At 37.5% G+C, this 17,019-nt stretch overlaps 1 protein-coding gene and 1 long non-coding RNA gene across 5 annotated transcripts in view; one reads left to right on the top strand and one right to left on the bottom strand.

The window, feature by feature from the left end:
- Positions 1 to 17,019, bottom strand: part of LOC311515907 — a 112,934-nt gene that overhangs the window by 2,778 nt on the left and 93,137 nt on the right. For both annotated transcript variants that reach the window (XR_014710255.1, XR_014710256.1), the window contains one exon: positions 5,006 to 5,074. This is a non-coding gene — a long non-coding RNA (uncharacterized lncRNA). The remainder of the gene's footprint in view (positions 1 to 5,005; positions 5,075 to 17,019) is intronic.
- Positions 1 to 17,019, top strand: part of ADCY2 (adenylate cyclase 2) — a 430,319-nt gene that overhangs the window by 328,090 nt on the left and 85,210 nt on the right. For all 3 annotated transcript variants that reach the window (XM_084619394.1, XM_084619392.1, XM_084619393.1), the window contains 2 exons: positions 247 to 344; positions 12,549 to 12,633. In XM_084619394.1, coding sequence (XP_084475520.1) covers positions 247 to 344; positions 12,549 to 12,633 — 183 coding nt within the window. The remainder of the gene's footprint in view (positions 1 to 246; positions 345 to 12,548; positions 12,634 to 17,019) is intronic.

Below are 17,019 nucleotides of genomic sequence, written 5' to 3'. Positions count from 1 at the left end.
TTGGGTAGATACAATATATGGACATTTCAGTTTGATAGAAGAAGCACTCTCTAAAGTGTGGAAAGAGAGCAAAAGCTTCGATGCTATGCATGACAATGGGGAGGATAATCACTGAAGAAAAAATAAATTAAGTTTTGCAAAAGGGTTTTTATGTATATCTTCCTGTTTAAAATGCAGCTTAGGCTAGTCAGCAATTTTATCTATTTTGGGAACAGTAGTTTTAACAATTTCTAATTTATTTTGTAGTACAGAACAACTACATTGCCAGCATTCAAGTATTATGTGACATGTGCTTGTCTCATATTCTTCTGCATTTTTATCGTGCAGATTCTGGTATTACCAAAGTAAGTAAATATTATTCAAATTTTCTAGTTTATATCCAGTTCATTTGTATTGCTACATATTGGATCATAAATAAAAAATGGTAGTATCCTTAAACTGTAGGTAATAATTTAGCATTTGCCAGGATGCATGTGTTAATTCATGGAGAGTGGAATGAAACAGATATGAATGAGACCTCCAGATTACTTCAGAGCTAGGTTATATAACTTCTGTTTTTAAATATCATAATATTCTGATGCTCTAATACTTATCACCTTTGGTGTTTTTTTTTTTAAATTAGACCTATTTTGGGGACAAGGATCAAACTGAAATGAGTGTGGAAAAGTATCCAATACTATGTATAAGTAATTATAACTAAAGTAACTTCAATAGCCTGTGGATACATTATGTCAGACTAAATGATCACAATGGTTCTTTCTGACCTTCTAATCTGTGGACATTTTCATCGTTTCCTTTCGGGTGTTTTTGCATCCCTTAAATATTACTTTTTTGTGAAATTTGATGAAATTTCTATTTTAAAATTTAAAAAAGCATGAACATTTGCATTTGAACTTCTCTAGTGAAATTCCATCAAATACAGGGACTACAACTGACCTTCTTTCCTTTAGATACTTCTTTCCTCTTGCATACTCCCCTTAGGACCAAGGACAATCTGCACCTTTCAGAGTTTACTAGAGTATTGTTCATCCAACCAAGTAAGAGTAGACAGATTACCAACATTTTGCCTTATGCAGTTCCAATAAATGTTTACATTACATCATCTGGCACATTAACTTTTTGTTTGATTGCATGGGTTAAACTCTTTACTAGTTTACTAGGTTAACAGTATTATTGCCTGATCTTACCACTGTGTAATAGATAGGACTTCTACTTTCCCCTTTTTCTGTTGCTTAATTTGGATATTTAATCATTTTAATGCCTTATTTGCCTTTGAAGTTAAGAAACATGTACAGTTTCTCACAGGAGCCATATTCAACATGGGAAACTGTGCACCTGTCTTCAGAGGTGTCAAGGTTCCTTCCCCACTCTGAACTCTAGGGTACAGATGTGCGGACCTGCATGAAAGACCCCCTAAGCTTATTCTTACCAGCTTAGGTTAAAAGCTGCCACCACCAAAGTGTTACACAAAGAACAGGGGAAGTACCCACTTGGAAATGTCTCACCCTGCCAAAATATCTCCCCAAGCACTACACTCCTTTTCCTGGGGAAGGCTTGATAAAAATCCTCACCAATTTGCATAGGTGAACACAGACCCAAACTCTTGGATCTTAAGAACAATGAAAAGCAATGAGGTTCTTAAAAGAAGAATTTTAATTAAAGAAAAAAGTAAAAGTATCACCTCTGTAAAATCAGGATGGTTTTACAGGGTAATCAGATTCAAAACATAGAGAATCCCTCTAGGCAAACCCTTAAGTTACAAAAAGACACAAAAACAGGAATATACATTCCATTCAGCACAACTTATTTTATCAGCCATTTAAACAAAACAGAATCTAACGCATATCTAACTAGATTGTTTACTAACTCCACTGAATGCATCCGATGAAGTGAGCTGTAGCTCAAGAAAGCTTATGCTCTAATAAATTTGTTAGTCTCTAAGGTGCCACGAGTACTCCTTTTCTTTTTGCGAATACAGACTAACACGGCTGCTACTCTGTAACTCTTGAAGGAGTTCTGACCTGCATTCCTGCTCTGGTCACAGCAAAAAACATGACACAGACAGAGAGAACCCTTTGTTTCACCCCCCCCCTTCAGCTTTGAAAATATCTTGTCTCCTTATTGGTCATTTTGGTCAGGTGCCAGCGAGGTTATCTTAGCTTCTTAACCCTTTACAGGTGGAAGGGTTTTTCCTCTGGCCAGGAGGGATTTAAAGGTGTTTACCCTTCCCTTTATATTTATGACAGGAGGTATCTGTTGGTATAATCTCATGTTCTCACCTCCGTGCCACACATAATGAAACACAAGTATGATTCATCTTTTCCCCATGAAGCAAACTTAGAAGATGTTTTCTTCTTCGTAAGGGTACATTTTAAACTGTAAAAGTAGTAGCATATCAGCTACATAACACTTTTAGAAAGTAGAAAATACAAAGCATAAAACTTACTACTTTTTTAGAGTGCAATATTTGGTTCTGACTCACATATTAGATTAAATCTTTTTAGTACACATTGTAAAAAATACAACAGAGTAGAAAATAATACAGAAAAAGAATAAATAAAGCAAAACATAAAAGACAAATTACTTTATAATATTTGGACCAAATGCTTCCCACATTTGCATATGTGCAGAGTTATATGTGTATCTGTGGGCAAATTCTGACCTTTTGTTTATCTTTGTCTATGTTTCTGGATTGTTTTTATAATTTTCACTGCATTTTCAACGAGGTTAAAATTTAATATTTGCTTGCTCCTTCTTTTTGGAGGGGAAAATAGGACTTTGTATTATTCTTGGGATCAGGAATCAAGAGGGAGAATCATAGAATTTAGAGATTGAAAAGGCCATCCAGATCATTAGATCACCCAGTCTATTGGTCTACAAGTGCAGTATCGATTCCTCACTGTATATTTGTTAGTGTTTTGCCCAATCTAGTTGTAAAAGTCCCAAGCAATGATGGTATAACCACTTCCCTTAGGATTTTGTTCTACAAATGCATACTTATCACTACAAGAAAGCCTATAATTTATCCTTTCTTCATTTTCTCCCATTACTTCTAGTTATGTCATCATGGACCACCCTAAACAATTCTTCTCTTTTCTTGGTGTTATAACAGCCTTCAAATATTTATTAACTGATGTGGCAGACAATAGTAATCACTTTGCCAAGCAATACATATTTAGCTTTTTTAATTTTTCCTCATAATAAAATCTCTGTACCCTGTCATCATTTTGCTCAGTTTGGACTCACTCCAATTTGTCAATCTCTCTGGTAATGAGTTGCCAAGAACTGAATGAAATTTTCCAGGTGTGATGGCAATGGAGCTGTATAGGGAGTAAATACTACTTTCTGACTCTTGTCATGTGATTTTTTGCATAGACACTCCAAATTGCACTTTTTTTGTAGAATTACCAAATTATAATCTTTGTAAATTACTGTCCATTATTAGCCTTGCATATATTTCAGCATTATTCCTGCATAGATTTCTCCTTCCAAGTATATTTATTTGGGGTTTGCCCAGATGTTTTCATTTTAAGGTTGCATTTTTCCATGATGAATCTCATTTTGTTTCCTCTCCATGTTTCTAACTCTTTATATCCCTTTGCATTATTCCTGTTCTTACTGCTTTTCAAAACTCCTAACAGTTTCATATGATCTGAAGCCCAGATCCACAAGGGAACTTAGGCATTGTGACACTCCGCATTGCAGCTCCTAACTTCTAGGTGCCTAAAAAAAATCACAGGAACAACACTGTGATCCACAAAGCCTGAGTTTGGCATCTGTGTTCTCCGTGCAATGCGTGGGAAGACACAGGCACCTTAGAATTCGATCCACAAAAACCAGCATGCTAAGCAAGGAGCTGCCTAAGCTAGACAATGAGAGATGTTGACAAGAGGAATGTGTCCTAAGCCCCATCCTTCTCACGGCATTAGGTACCATCATCTGGGCTGCAGGGAGGCACCTTTCTCTGATCTGAGGAAAATAGTTGCTCCTCTGCCTAACTTGCATGCCAGGCCCAATTGGGTAGGTGTGTTCAGAAGCCACCTAACTGCACACAGAACCTCTGTGGTGGGGAAGAGGCAGCAATAGTATTCCCTCATACTGAGAGGTTTTTCATGCTGAGAGGTTTTTCTCAGCAATGAAGCAGTAGTGTTTTTAATTAACACTAAATGAATCTATAGAAGGTTCAATGGATGCATAAATTATGTTCATAAAATAATCTGAGGTCTATTTTCAGCTCAACCACAAACTTCCTGTATGACCCTGAGGAAGTCAGGTGACTTTTCTCTACCTCAATTTCCTCATCTGTAAAATGAGGATAATACTAATATTGACCCCCCCATCAGTGTTCTGAATTCAGTAATATTTCTTAAACAATTTAAGAACTTCAGTCTGAAGATATTATAGAAGTTCATTGTATAAAGTAATGGTTATAAATACCAGGCATTACTTCTCTGATTGGGTTTTGCTATAGAAAGTCTACCTTGAGCAAGGCAAAGTAGTGCACTTCATCTACAGTTCACACCATGCTAGGGACCCCTTAAGATGAACTGATTCAGTGCAATATCTTGGCAGCCTCTGCCAATGAGGGTCTTTTTTGGAACTCAGCCTAGCAATTAATGAGTGTGATACTGATCCTACCCATATAGAGTGAAAGGGTCACTTTCTTGAGCCCATGACAGTGAATCAAATACTTTAATTCCATTTCCACCACCCTGCTATTTAACTTATCAAGAATGAAAATCTCTAATGAAAATGAGTTACATAGAGAAAGCAAAATTGTGCCAATCATGATTCTGCAGTTGCTACTTTTTGCAGTTTTCAAACCAAAGAGCTAATTCAGAGCTACACGTGACTAATTACAAGACCATTATTACTTTTCTGTTTTGCTTAAAATGTGTTCTTCATAAATTCAAGTCAAATTGCAAATAACATTGTGCTTATAAAAATTGTGGTATATATGATGATCCTCTTAAAATTAACTATATTTAATAAAAATGACATATACCTTATTTCATAGGGATTTTTCCTGCTGTCAGTGCATATTTAAAAGGTTCACATTCTGTACTTCTTAATCCTATAAAATAAATAAATGAAGTCAGACAACTTTTAAGGCATTGTACATTTATAAGTGAAACAGGCATATGGATTTTCACCTGTCCGTAATTAAAAGATAATGATGGAGGAGTGTGCAAGGCAACTAGCAGCTTTCATGGACAATTAAACATTAAAGCTTATCATTTGCAATTGGGTTGTAGCTGATAATCACAAAATTCATTTACAATAAATTTACTCCAATGCTATTAACATAATTCCTCTATGTACAACACAAAGACTGTTCAATAAACTATATTTTAACAGAAGATTAAAAAAAAATTCCCCTGCAATTCTGTACTAATGCTCTCTCAGGCTTTCCAGGATGATGTTGGTTGAGCTTAGATAAACATAACAGAAGAGTAAAAGTTAGACCATTTCCTTGATTTTTTTTTTGAGTGAACACAGAGAGAGATAACTGGACCTAGAACTGGATCCATAATGGGGCCTGAGTTAGTATTATATTACTTCTGTTTTGCTGCTGTAACTCCTTCGATTTCAGTACAGCAACACCAACTGCAATGACGTAAAACTGGAGTAATACAGTGATGAATAAGAGTCACTATTTAAGTGATTTGGAAGATTATTATAACATTTCATATTTCAGGTGTGTGATTGGCAGAAGTTCTTTATCCTGTGATTACATTGTTTATTAATAGTTTTTCCCATTGAGTAGATAAATCAATTACTTGTTTACATAATAAACTGCATAGTATGAAACATAAAGTTAAATTCAATCAGGTTACCCAGTATGTCTTGGAAAAAATTAATGGGCAGTTGTGATACACAGTTGCATTAAAATGACCATAAGGCTTTGATCTCTGCATGTTCTCAAAGCAGGACTTCCAGTACTGCTCCCTTGCTTACACCTTATTCAGATCACAGCAGCGTTCTCTTGTAACTGACACCAAATTACACTCTTCTTGCCTTCTATACACTGGTTTTATGTAGTTGGTTGACTATAAGTTGGCACTATTTGTTTTTGAAATGCAGAATGCTAAATTGTGAACTACTTACTCATATTGAGGCTACTCCTTTAAGTAACTGCTCACCATAAAATTCAATGGGACTACTTGCCTGGGTGACTGCTCATCAATATAGGTAAAGGCATTTGCAATTGTGCCTGTACTGGGTTTGTCCTGGCTATATCTGAGATCTCTTCCCTGGGCTTTGTTCTGACAGGCATCTATGTTTAACAACAGCATCATTCATCATTATGTCTTTTGTCACGCAGAGATGCTGATTCATGTAGTTCTCTCCATAAGACTTTATTAGGAACATGTTTGGTGGGGGAGGGGGATTAGAACAGTGTCCAGCTGAGCAAGGCTGAATTTCATGATGAACAAAAGCAGCACCTTTGTCTGAAAGCAAGCTTTCAAAATAGAATAGAATACAAGAGGAAGAAGCTACAGCACTATGAGCTGTTTCTGCTGCACCTAATAAAGAAAAAAAAGGGACTGAAAATGAGTTTTAATATTCAAAGGATTTTTCTCAACAATGAAGCAATTGTATTATTAAAGTATTTGCACTGATTGAATCTGTGGAAGGCTCAGTGAATGCATCAGCCAAATCCCCAAGGATTTAGCTACCGTTAGATTACAAAAACAAAGTTAAATTTAGTGTTGTCATGTTGTCATGTATAACCTCCATCTTTTTAAAAATTATTTCTTTACTGCTTTTAGGTGAAGAATAGAATTTGCAGTCAAACAATTATGAACATGAAAATTAGTTCCCTGCCAAGAAGAAACAGAGGCATGAATTACCATAGCATTTAATGGATTCTTAAAGATATATTCAGTAATACACATAATATTCTGTCACAATAATATAAGTGAGGGACAAGGAAAACCACCCCACCCCATCTTTTAATATCTCTGTCTTTACTGTGAATCAGTATTTTCAATAAAAATATTGCCAACATTAGTTATATATAATACTAATGTATTTTCATTTTGAAACAATCTCATAAAAGATGAATTGGTCAAAATATAGTTATCTCAATGTCGTCATAAGAATAAGACGAGACTGCTAATAATGTGGATGCTCAAGATCATCTATTCCTCATACTTACAGGTATTGTGAAAACTAGGGAGTTCTTATATCTTTTCATCACACTTAAAAAATCAGTCCTTCCACAGGTGATGATATACAATCTTGGCCAATCAGGGAGCTCGGTGAGGTAAATAATGATAACATTTGGGGATGGAACTTCTGGAAATGAGGGTATTCATAGAATCATAAAATATCAAGGTTGGAAGGGACCTTAGGAGGTCATTGAGTCCAACCCCCTGCTCAAAGCAGGACCAATCCCCAATTTTTGCCCCAGATCCCTAAATGGCCCCCTCAAGGATTGAACTCACAACCCTGGGTTTAGCAGGCCAATGCTCAAACCACTGAGCTATCACTCCCCCACAAATAGGTATAGTAAAATACTTAATGGACCTGAAGGCTTCTGAATACCCTTTTGCCAAAATGGTTTGTCTGAACCAAGCAGATAAAAAGAATCTGATAAATTACTACAGTACATGTGGAGAGCTTACACAATACACAGGATTATCTTTAATGTAAAGATCTGGACCAAGATTTTCAAATTTGGAGTGCCTCAATTTAGGTACCTAAATCTACATTTAGGCAATTAAATAAGTGGCCTGATTTTCACAGGCACTGCAGCTCCCATTGACTTCAGTGGGCAGTGCCCCAAGAAAAACATTGCCATATCAAAATTATTTACCCACATACTCTGGTACCCTGCTTCATGCAGTATCCTGTACACACGGTACTGTATGACATTCCTGCAAACTTAAAACATGTCAATAACAAAAGTAAATTGCTGATGCAATTTTCCCATGGTTAGTGTTTAAAATGCTGGTATTTCATTTTTCTGTAGCTTGCTTCCCACTCTTGTAGCTTAAGGAGCAAAGTGAAACTACTTAAGCTTACGGAGTAGCAGCCGTTATAGTCTGTATCCGCAAAAATAAAAGGAGTACTTGTGGCACCTTAAAGACTAACAAATTTATTTGAGCATAAGCTTTCGTGAGCTACAGTGGAAATTGCAGAACCACCTGATCAACATCCTATACAGCAAACAGGGAAATATTAAGAAGGCATGCATCCAATGAAGTGATCTGCAGCTCACAAAAGCTTATGCTCAGATAAATTTGTTGGTCTCTAAGGTGCCACAAGTACTCCTTTTCTTTCTGCGTAAGTTTAGTGTAACTAAAAGAGAATGCTGATCTTTCCTCAAAAACCCTTTAAAGGCTCCTCACTGTTTACATGACCACCATCCTCCCTGTCAGTCAGTCCTGTAGCCTAAGAGGTCACCTTTGGCCACTCCCACTCTCTTGCCCATACAGACGAAACTTTCCACTTCTACCTTCACCACATTTCTAAGATCTGTCCTTTTCTCTCTGTCCAGACAATCAAAATTCTGACCCCAGCTTTTATCATCTGTCATTTGACTACTGAAACCTCCTTGTCTTCTGCTACTCTCACACTGACATTGCTCCCCTTTAACACGTACAAAACATAGCTGCTAAGATCCTCTTTTTTCAGCTGTTACTTAGACCACATTACTCTCCTTTTTCTACACCTCCACTGCTTCCCCCCATCAAGTATAAGCTTCTTGTCCTGATCTTGAAATCCTTTCACAAGTCTGCCCTTATTTGACCACTCTGGCCTCTTATTAAATCCCCTCCTCTCCCCACCTCCTTCACTCTGCAGCAATGACTTTCTATTCTGCCTACATGTCAGCTCCTCATTCCTTCTCCGTACATATGGAATACCCTCCAAAAACTGGTCTATAAGGCCACTACCTTCTCTTTTATCAAATCTTTCCTCAATACCCACTTCCATTGTGACTCCTAGAAGTCAGCAAATGAATGACAGGCCAGTCAACCTCACCTCAGTCCCCAGAAAAATCATGGAGCAGGTCCTCAAGGAATCAATTCTGAAGCACTTAGACGAGAGGAAAGTGATCAGGAACAGTCAGCATGGATTCACCAAGGGCAAGTCATGCCTGACTAATCTAATTGCCTTCTATGACAAGATAACTGGTTCTGTGGATGAAGGGAAAGCAGTGGACCTGTTGTTCCTTGACTTTAGCAAAGCTTTTGACACCATCTCCCACAGTATTCTTGTCAGGAAGTTAAAGAAGTATGGGCTGGATGAATGCACTATAAGGTGGGTAGAAAGTAGATTGTTGGGCTCAACGGTTAGTGATCAATGGCTCCATGTCTAGTTGGCAGCCAGTATCAAGCGGAGTGCCCCAAGGGTCGGTCCTGGAGCCGGTTTTGTTCAATATCTTCATAAATGATCTGGAGGATGGTGTGGATTGCACCCTCAGCAAGTTTGCAGACGACACTAAACTGGGAGGAGTGGTAGATACGCTGGAGGGTAGGGATAGGATATAGAGGGACCTAGACAAATTGGAGGATTGGGCCAAAAGAAATCTGATGAGGTTCAACAAGGACAAGTGCAGAGTCCTGCACTTAGGACGGAAGAATCCAATGCACCGCTATAGACTAGGGACCGAATGGCCAGGCAGCAGTTCTGCAGAAAAGGACGTAGGGGTTACAGTGGGCAAGAAGCTGGATATGAGTCAACAGGGTGCCCTTGTTGCCAAGAAGGCCAATGGCATTTTGGGATGTATAAGTAGGGGCATTGCCAGCAGATTGAGGGATGTAATTGTTCCCCTCTATTCGACACTGGTGAGGCCTCATCTGGAGTACTGTGTCCAGTTTTGGGTCCCACACTACAAGAAGGATGTGGAAAAATTGGGAAGAGTCCAGTGGAGGGCAACAAAAATGATTAGGGGACTGGAACACATGACTTATGAGGAGAGGCTGAGGGAGGTGGGATTGTTTAGTCTACAGAAGAGAAGAATGAGGGGGGATTTGATAGCTGCTTTCAACTACCTGAAAGGGGGTTCCAAAGAGGATGGATCTAGACTGTTCTCAGTGGTAGCAGATGACAGGACAAGGAGTAATGGTCTCAAGTTGCAGTGGGGGAGGTTTAGGTTGGATATTAGGAAAACCTTTTCCACTACGAGGGTGGTGAAACAATGGAATGCGTTACCTAGGGAGGTGGTGGAATCTCCTTCCTTAGAAGTTTTTAAGGTCCGGCTTGACAAAGCCCTGGCTGGGATGATTTAATTGGGGATTGGTCCTGCTTTGAGCAGGGGGTTGGACTAGATGACCTCCTGAGGTCCCTTCCAACCCTGATATTCTATGATTCTATGAATGCTTGCTTGAGAGGCAGTAGGGGTGAGCTGGCACTTACTCTGTAGGTTTGTTATTATTTAACAATTGCAAGTGTTAACATATGTAAAAATTATATGTATGGGATTGTATGCTTCTCCTCCCAGCCTTTGTGTGTCACTTATCTTTTTATATTTTAAGCTTTTCAGGGTAGCCAGTACAGCCCAGATTCTCAAAGGCATTCAGGTGCCTAACTCCCATTGAGCTCACTGCAGTTTAATTGTATAAATACCTTTGAGGATCTGGGCCTCTGTCCTCACATGTGCATGTGCACTGCTTAAGTGTGATGTGGCCTCACTCCTGATTGGAGATTCTGGCAGCTACCGTAACACAAATATTTAATAATAATAATTAATAATATGCATTTTCAGGTAACTTAAAAAAATCCTGATTATTTCAAGATGAATACATGCTGAGGGCATTATGAATGACCTTGCAAATTTACTTTTATTCAGCTGTTCTCACCAAATTGAATTTTTACTAATACTGAGAGTTTAAAGGTGCATTAAGTAATTGGCCAGACAGCTTATAATATAAAATGTGTATTACTTATTTTATTTATTTATCTTTTTTGGTGTATTACTTTAGCACCTAGGAGCCCTAGCTATGGACCGTGACTGACCCCTGAAAAAATTATTTTAATGGCAATAGTATGGCATAAAACAGAAAAATCTGCAGGAGTAGAAAGCTTATTTTGAAAACTCCATCCAGGCGTTGCCCATGTATCATATTTGGCAAAGAAATAGTTTGCTGATGCCCAGGGGAGCCAAGAAGTATAACTTTTAAACTCTGCAGATGCCTCAAGATCTGTAGGTAAAACTGCAGATTGGTGCTAAGAACTAGGCCTTGAGTGCTGCTGCTCTCCCCTGCCTCCCTCCCCCTCGCATTCCCCAGGAGTAAAGCTAACTCAGGATCTGTTTTGCCATTGGTAGGATAGCCATGACTGCACCTGCATCTCCTTATTCCCAGTCCCCAAGCACAGAGCAAGAGTCAATACTTCCTTAAGCACAATTAGCTCTAATGTATTTTTCTGGGAAAATCTGCCACGTGACCATATTATAATACCTCATGGAGTGAGTGCCCTCCCCTCTCCACCTGGACTGATTCATCATGGCCGGCCTTGGTTCTCACATGGAAGGACCTCCAGTATCTTAGGGGAGGGAACACAATGCCATATGGGCTCTGCTTCTCCTCTTCTGTATTTAATGGGCATATATGGATGATATTTGCACTAGGTTTTTCCCATGGGTACCGCACAGCAAAGGGTGGATTAGAGGCTCATTATCAGATAGACTGTTTTTTTTAAAAAAAATCCTTTTTCTCATTTTAATGTTGATTTTTTTTCTTCGTTGTTATTTTTCATGGGTAAGGGACTTTTTTAAATGTTTGTTATTATGTATTTATTTGCTTCCTTTTACTGTTTTTCACTTTGTTTCCTTCTATGAAATCTATATTATTATTAATGTTAATTTTGGATTTAAATAGACTCTACAATAATTAAATAGCAGTAGGTTAGTAATAATATTCTCCTTTAATACAGAGTTTCTATAGGAAAACATACTATAGATGTCTGCTCCCATTTAAGCATTAGTAAAGACAACTGGTGTTTAATATCTTATATTATGTCTTTAGAAGAGGAGAAATCAATTACCTTTGCTTCAATAACATTAAGCAATGCAGAAATCACTATCAACAGCTATATTTAAGGTTGTATAATGTTATAATTCACTCTTTTCAGTTGTTCATAATTTTCTGAAGCTCTTCATGGGCAGAAATTTTCCAGGCCTGGACTCTGCCCAAGGTATCATTTTTTGGAAACTGTGAATAGAAAATGGTTCAGCCTTTGTTGAGAAGAAAGACAATGGCCGCGGGGCTGGAACATAGCTACCATATTTTTAAAAAGTGGGTGTTTTTTTTTAAATGCAATCTTGCTGATATCGTTAGATTTAGAAAATTGTAATTTGGTGCACAAAATATAGCCCCTTACTAAGAAGTAATGCTTATTAGCCTTCTGGTAAAATACTGGATTTGTTTCCCTGGGTCATTGATGTTCGAAAATTGCATTTTAGGCAGGATTAACGCCTGGGATATCATTTTCTAACTGTCTTTACCAACATTCTGAACAAAGAAAGGCTGCACTGTAGATATGTGTACATCATTTGCATAATGCCTAATAAACTTTTTTTTCTTATTGTCTTATAGAACATCTATCCTTGGAATTTCCTTTGGGGTGGCATTTCTCTTGCTTTCCTTCATTCTTTTTATCTGTTTCGCTGGACAGCTTTTGGTAGGTAATCAGAAAATATTAACTCAGTGGTCTATACCATTTCTTATATATAAGAAGCCAGATCATAGAACCTTCTGTCTTCAAGATCCTGTGACCTTTGAAAAATGCCAGTTTAATAAGGACCTATTCCTGCTGTTTGTACCAAAGCTCCCATTGGTTTCAGTGGGAATTTTCCCTGAGTAAGGCATGGAGGTCCAGGTCCCTAAGGGCTTTATTCCCCTAGGTTAATTTACTTTCAGCTTCTTTAATGATCTGAAAAACATAAAATGTCAATGTGATGACAATCTTTGCATACAATGATTGCAATTGGGGGCAGATTCTCTGACAGGTTTGCATTATAAATAGACTGATTTGCTTTATTTTCTAAGGTGTAGAGTTTTTTGCTTTTGCACTGATGAGAGATAGAATATTTTTTTTATTTACCTGGTGAATACTTTCATGTTGTGATAAAATTTTGTGTGATTTTTAAATATTAAACAACTGTGTAATCTGTATTTAATAACACATTTAATATTTATTGTAATTTAAATATCATGTGACAGAAGACTATATACTGAAATTTGATATTAAAATACTGTTGCCACGTGAACTGTTAATGTTACTATCTACTTATTAGCCCATCTGTTAATGTGTAGCATTTAAGTATTTCACATACTTAATGCAAGATGTTGGCAAACTTCTTCTCTGTAAATTGCATAAAAGATCATTTAAATATTGCATTTGAACAGCATGTTAACATGATATTTTGTTAAATGTTAAGAGAATGTTTAACAAATATTTATTGTTTTAGGGCAAAATACTTCCTTCAGTCATACTGGAGTAGACACAGAATAACTCCTTTGAGAGCCAGGAAGAGGTTGTAGCTTTACAATGGTGTAAATGAAAGCTGAATTTGGCTCTTAATATTTAACTAAAATCTAACTGGACATTATTTATATAATTATGGTATAATTCCACATTAATTAATTAATATGTGGTTTTGCCATTCATCCTGTGTCATCTCACAGACATATTAAATCAAAATTAAGCTCTTTTGATTCTTTAAACATATTCTTTAGTCTTTATTTTCCAACGACGTCTTCTATTTTGAAACCAATCATAGGACTTGACGGGGGAGGGATAGCTCACTGGTTTGAACATTGGCCTGCTAAACCCAGGGTTGTGAGTTCAATCCTTGAGGGGGCCATTTGGGATCTGGGGCAAAAATTGGGGATTGGTCCTGCTTTGAGCAGGGGGTTGGACTAGATGACCTCCTGAGGTCCCTTCCAACCCTGATATTCTATGATTCTATGATTATTTCCTGCTTGCCTGGTACACTTGTATCAGTCGGAGTGTATTGGTGCTCCACACTTTCTACGCAGTCAGAGATTCCACTGAAGCAGGAAGAAAAGAGAGGATTCTGGGATTGATGGAGAATAAGTGGTTGCATTTGGGGGTCTCAGAAAGAAAGAAAGGTAATTGAGGACCTTAGTACAAGAGGAGCAATCAGTCCATGTATATATTAGTTCAGGTATGAGAAAATTAGAGGATTCTAAGCTAGAACTCCAAGTCTTAACTAAAGAATACCATAAAAATATTTTTAGGAATAAGCAGAGCAATGAGATACATATAAAACAGGTGATATCAATCTTCCTTACAAAAATCAAGGATCACCTATAAATGAAAAAGGACTTGATATGTGAAGTAAACCGATAACAAGATTGTTTGAAAATTAAGTTTGGTTATGCTTCCTAAGAAAAGATGTGTTCTTTGGATAGACCCCAACCCAAGAATATTGTGGGGTTGCTGTCAAGACAGGGAAACTAGTACACAGTACAGATCACCATGACTATACACGAGATAAGATCCTATACTCATGTATGAGGAGGTTTTAAAAACATGTACTTGGTTACATGCCTAGTAGCAAATTTCTTAAATAAATAGTAATGCTGAAAAAGCATCTGAAGTTAGAGTCTGGCCATTACCATGAGCTGACCTGGAAAGTCTAGGTCTAAATGCATGTGATATATATTGCTCAATATGCCTCTCTAGTTATTAGGAGAGTTCCTTTGGTAGCACGGTATTTTTTAATGTTTTGTGAGAGAAACCTGATTCCTAGGATTTCAAAAATCTACAGTCTCATTCCTACTAAACTAAACAGATCCAGTATCATAAGAAAATAACTGATGTATATTTTACATAGTATTAACTTCTGTTACACGAGGCTTCAGAACAGTGCTGTCATTATGATAACAAAGGTCTGCCACAAAAATTCTCCCTCTTAATTGGTGATTAACTCTGTGTACAGCTTGTGCATATGTTCACAGGGAGAAAAGATGTAGAACTGGAGAATCCTTTTCATTTATATTTCCTATTTAAATGAACACTTTAATATAACCCTAACTAAGGAGAGAAACAACACAACTTGGTAAACAAACCTTGCTTGAAGCACACTCCACTGGAAATGTTTATAGTTGCTTCATGAAAAAATATAGTGGGTGAAGTCATGGCTCGATTGAAGTCAATGGCAAAACTCCCATTCAGTTCAGAGGAGCGATGATTTCACCCTCTGAAGTATATGCTGATTGCATAGAAATGTTCAGTTTATGTAATATGATTTTTGAGAGATTGAAGGGAGAAGCCCTTACAAGGGTGATAGGTATCTTATCCGAGAATGTTATTTGAAAATACTTGACCTGGATACAATCTAATGCATTTGATAAACATATGGTTTGCCTTTTAGATATACTTTTTTATGCAGTCTGGAGATAAAACTCATAATCAGATGATTTTAAATGACAGTATTACTTGAAATCTAATAGTTTTTTTTTTAATGAACTAACTAGCTTCAGATACTTCACCTTTCTCATGCCCCTTCTCCACCTCTATCAGCTGTGCTTTTTACAATCACTCTTTCAAACTTTTCCCCTGGTATGAAAGACTTACACAAGCAAGAGGGAAAACAGATGTACTGGTTTTACAGAGGAAATAGTTAAAGTGACTATACACATAATGCTATCAAGTGCCCAAAGTAAATAAACTGAAATATTGTTTTTGTTTCCTCTAACCTCTTTCATGTATAGTAACCTTACACAGCATTACTTGTACTATAGTTGGTAAAAAGCACAAAAGCGTTCACAGCTGAGAATCCCAAAAAGAGATCGGCACCTCCTTCCAGCCTGTCAGTTGGCTGCCTAAGACTCAGATCTGTAGGAGTGAAGTGCCTAAGTATCTGTGAGGATCTGGGTCATAAGCCGCACCCCTCTCCTCTGCATTTTACTCCTGGCTCACTTAAGGGGCTTCCCACTCAGATTGTGGGCGTCTAGGATCTCTTTCTTGGGTGCCTAGCTCTCCCCATATAGTGCAGTGCCTCAAGTCCGTTGTTAATCTAGCCCTAAAACTCTGCATTGTTTTATCTGAATCTAGTACTGAATTGAAGTGTGCTCTTGAGGAACTCAATCTCTGTGTGATTCAGTTTGCTTCTTTATATAATACAGATAATAATGCTACCTCTTAGCCATGGTGCAAGACTTAATTTAACATTTATAAAGTGCTTTGAGATTCTTAGATAAAGCTGCTAGATTACAATTGAGTATTACTTTTTAGCCCACATTAGCTCTTATGCACAAACCTAATATAATATCATTTTTATTACTGTCTATTAATGACATCAGGAAAAATATGATGGCAGCAAAGATGTGCCAGTGAATGGTGAATGGCAGAGCAAAAAGAAGGCAATAAGAAATAGATTGCTACAGCAGGACTACATGGCAGGCTGCAGTGCTTTGGACAGAGCAGAAATGTATGTTGATGGGGCACTATTCTCAATGGGACCGCTCAGTTCTGAAAACAGGAGACAGGGTCCTGGCATACTGGAGTCAAATGATATTGGAATACCTGCTCCACTGAAGTCTTTGCTCATTCATCCAGCAAAGGGGGGAATGCAAACATTCTTTTCTGGGGCTTTTCTTTTAAAGGAGCAACCCAAAAGAGTTCCAATAAATGTAGGCAGTATCCAGAAATGATGCCACTTTAATAATATCTAATATTTATTTTCAATGCTCACAATATATTTTTCATATATTTTCTACTATAGAGAGAAAATATGTTCCCCTGAAGGGGGATCCGGGATTGTATCTGTGTGACCTATGAGATTTCTTGCTGACCTGAGCAGCTGCAAGCAGTGGGGGCACTATTTCTATTTGTGCCTTGTGGGCTTGGCTGTCAGTAAGCAGCTTATTGGCATCTGCAAAGTAGGTTATTATATTATAGCTGTGAATTATTATAATCGCTCCTGTTAGCACCATTATTATTTATTGTGCACCATAATTGTGTGCCTGATACAGTAAGACAAAGAGAAAAGAGAAACTGCAAAAGAGAAACTGGAAAACAGCTGGACCCTCATTC

The sequence above is a fragment of the Lepidochelys olivacea genome (assembly GCF_965140295.1).
Source record: "Lepidochelys olivacea isolate rLepOli2 genome assembly, chromosome: 2".
NCBI classification, from domain to species: Eukaryota; Metazoa; Chordata; order Testudines; family Cheloniidae; genus Lepidochelys; species Lepidochelys olivacea.
This window is presented reverse-complemented; position numbering and strand designations above follow the sequence as displayed.